The sequence below is a fragment of the Petaurus breviceps genome, unplaced genomic scaffold (assembly GCF_028583685.1).
Source record: "Petaurus breviceps papuanus isolate PSGF00001 unplaced genomic scaffold, PetGlider_PUasm1.0 108, whole genome shotgun sequence".
Classification (NCBI taxonomy): Eukaryota; Metazoa; Chordata; class Mammalia; order Diprotodontia; family Petauridae; genus Petaurus; species Petaurus breviceps.
The window spans coordinates 2437701-2441208 of record NW_027185593.1 but is presented as its reverse complement, the minus strand read 5'-3'; the positions used below and the strand labels follow the sequence as shown (position 1 = coordinate 2441208).

The 3508-nt window shown below is 51.7% G+C and overlaps 1 protein-coding gene across 1 annotated transcript in view; it reads left to right on the top strand.

Annotated features, from left to right (window-relative positions):
* Nucleotides 1–1169: 1169 nt before the first annotated feature.
* Nucleotides 1170–3508, top strand: part of LOC138153501 (retinal homeobox protein Rx-like) — a 6004-nt gene continuing 3665 nt past the window's right edge. Inside the window, exons 1-3 of the mRNA XM_069077674.1 lie at nt 1170–1191; nt 1445–1639; nt 2639–2844. Of these exons, the coding sequence (XP_068933775.1) occupies nt 1170–1191; nt 1445–1639; nt 2639–2844 (423 nt within the window). The remainder of the gene's footprint in view (nt 1192–1444; nt 1640–2638; nt 2845–3508) is intronic.

Genomic DNA, 3508 nt, shown 5'->3' with positions numbered 1-3508 from the left:
TCCTCTGGTCTCTCCCATTCATACTCCCCTCTCCAGCCTCACAGACCTTTCTCTAGCTCCCCTGGGAAACCTTTGGTCTCTCCCATTAATGCTCCTTTCTTCATCTTTACAGACACTACTTGAGCTCGGCTTTTTACTCCAAACTGGAATATTGCATCAACCTCCTTACCAGACTTCCCCCCTCTGATTCCTTCCAGTGCTGAATATATGATAATTTTCTAGGGGTTCCTAGTCTTTTGGGGGGATCATAGACACCCTTTGACAGTCTGACAAAATCAAAGGGTCTCTTCTCAGAATCATGTTTTGAAATGCATTAAATAAAATACATAGGATTACAATTATACTGAAATACAGTAAGTGAACTATTGTATTTTAAAATAAGTTCATGGACCCAGGTTAAAAACTATAGTCCAGGGGTGGAGAACCTGTGGTCTCAAGGCCCCTAGCAGGGCTGCATTTGAGGATTTAGAGGGCCACATGTGGCCTCAAGCTCGAAGCTTCTCCACCCCTGGTCTACCACAGTCCTACCACTGTGTTACAGATGAAGCCCAGAGAGGGAGAATGATTTCCCTAAAACCTCAGGTGTAGGTAATAGAAGTGACAGAGTTTGAACTCATGTCTTGAGCCCCAATCCAAAGTGGGGGTGCTGTATGGTATGAAGTTGAGGGGACAGAGGGTGGACTAAACTGAAAGTGGGAGAAAGTCCTAAGGGGAGTGAACCTCTGCTCCCCTTCTCTGCCTTTGGAGGCAGTGAGAGAGAGAGAGAGAGAGAGAGGTAGGAGTGATGGAGAGGACTCTGTCACACTAGCAAGGTCTTTTTTTCTAGGAATCTTTGCTAATCCACCCCCAGCCAAGCCTAAGGCCTGAGGCCTGAGCCCCCAGGCCTTCTAATCCCCTCTAGGACCTGCCCCAAACTGATTTGTTTTGGCTGGAAGCTGATGGACTGTGACAGCCGTGGAGGGCCAGGGCCCAGCTAGCCAAAGGGGAGGAGGGGGAATTCAGGAGGCCTCACTGTCCAGGCATTTGCTGCAGCCCTGTCCAGCCCTCGATTAGAGAGCTGAGAACAGAGAATGGCAGAGCTGGAAGGAATTTTAGGGATCATCTCTCCAAGCTCTTTTTACAGATGAGGAAAATAAGACACAGAAAAGTGGCTTAACGAAGATCACACCATGGGCAGGGGCAGGAGGAAGGGTAAGAACCCAGGTGTTCTGACTTCCAGTCAGGGAGATGAGTGATGGGGTCTGGTGGATGGAGGTAAGAGGTAGATTGGGCACACTTCCTCTTTCCCTGGGTACTGCATCTGTTTCCTGGAGTGATCCCTGATAGAGGGGGAGCAGAAGGCAGGGAGGGAGTAGCTTTGGTAACATGAGCTAGAAAAGCTAATCCAGGACTGACAAGGGAAGAATAGCCCCCCTTCCTACTCCCTGATGTGGGACTGGCCCAGTCTCTGATTGTACCCTCCCCTACACACACACCAAGTTCCAAGTCCCAGAGGGGTTGGGGCCAGGATACTCTCCATTGGCCAGTGGCTCAAAGGGACAGGTGGGGCCCAGTCACAAGAGCTTAAATAGCCAAGGGGGAGGAGGGCACTGGGGGCTCATCCTGGCCAAGGCTGTCCAGGAAGAGGAGCAAAGAGAAGGTGAGTAGTTTTGAGCCTGGGCTGTGTGGGAAGGAACAGGGCTATGAATCCCCCAACCCAGCCAAGGGTTGGGAGAGTGTAGGGCACATTCTTTCTCCAGGAGGCCAAGAGGATGGCTAACAAAGGTCAGGCATCCCTGCCTCTTGCTTCCTCCTCTAGACCAGGAGCCCAGAGTGGTAGATTCTAGTCTAAACTTTACCCTCTGGGCTTAATGTAGTTAGGGGATCAAAAGATTTAGAACTATAAGGGACACTCAATCCAACTCCCTCATGCTACAAATGAGGAAACTGAAGCCAAAGGAGCAAGGTCACAGAGAATCAATGTCAGAACCTGGAAGTCTTGTGCTTGGGTTCATGGGGAGAGATAATATTTTTTGGAGAGTGGACCTGGCATCTCCCCAGGGCCTGGGAAGGGACCCAACTCCCAGGGCAGCTTTTAACATTAGGGATCAGCCTTGCCTTTCTTATTCTGTGGTGGTCCATACTGCAGACGGAGAAAGAAAGGCCCAGAGGTTGAATACCAAGCTTCATGGAAGACAGATGCAAACCACCAAGTCTCTCCAGCCCTACTAAAGGGAGCCTTCACATCTGTCCCGTGGACATGGACCAAACTCCTGCTGGCCTGTGGCTGCTGGGCTCAGGGGGGTCTCTGACCCTGCTTTGTGCTTCTCCCCCTCTGCTGCCTCCATCTTTTCAGCCTCAACTAGGGGCAGACCATATGGGAGGTGAGGAACTTGGGTGAGGCAGGTTCTGAGGTGGGAGGAGAAGGGGAGGAACAGAGTAGCCTTCAGCAGGTCAGTGGGGGAAAGGAGGAGAAAATGCTTCCCTCAGTCTTCATTTCCCCAAGCCAACCCCATTCACCTCCTGTAGCCTCTTTATGTGACCATCCAGCCCATGGATCCCCAGCTTTCCCCAGATTCCCAGCCATGTTCAGTCCCCCACCTTCAACTCTCAGGGACTCTGATGTCTTAAGACCCTCAACTAGCTCTTTCACACACAGGCCCCCAAGACCCAGGCTCTCTCCAGCCTCTTTCGCCAGAGCTGTGGGGGGGCAATACACACCTGCCACCCCGGCGGAATCGAGTGGCCTTCACGAAGCCTCAGCTGAAGACCTTGGAGTGGGTCTTTGAGCAGAGCCCCTACCCAGACCAGGGCACCCGGCGACACCTGGCTGGCCTTCTCCTCCAGCCTGAGGCCCGAGTCCAGGTGAACATCCCCTTGCCCCCAGCCCAGTGGGCTCCACCCGAGCTCATTTTCAGATGGCCCCTTCTGCATGAAACATGGCTCCTAGTGCAGGGTAGAGTCTGCTGCCCCTCTGAGAGAGGGAAGGAGGAGCCCCGGTGTTTCTTTGGGACCCTTTCACACACCAGATGGGGAGGAGATCCTAGTTCTAAGAACTTCATTAGTACTGCTGAGGTCAAAGGCCCCTCCTTGGACTCAAGGGTTAGAATATCAGAGCAGCGAGGGATTAGAGCATATGGAATGTCCCTCTGGGGAGAGACCTTCTAGATGGAGCTCCGGATTTAGAGACAGAAAGAACGGAGTTTGAATCCTGACTCAGGAACTTACTAGCTATCTTACTTTGGGTAATTTGCCTAACCTTTCTGTGCCTTGGTTTCATCTATAAAATGAGGAAGTTGTACTTAATGGCCACCAAGGTTCCTACCAGCTTTCAACCTAGAGTCCTGGGATCCTATTGAATATTAGACTGGGAGAGATCTTAGAACACTGAATGTCAGATCTGGGAAGGACCAGAGATTTGGAATGTTGGAGCTGGAGGGGTCTTAGAACATCAGAGCCACAAAGGGCATTAGGATGTCAGAGCTGGGAGGGCCCTTAGAACATAGGATGTCAGGGCTGGGAGGACCCT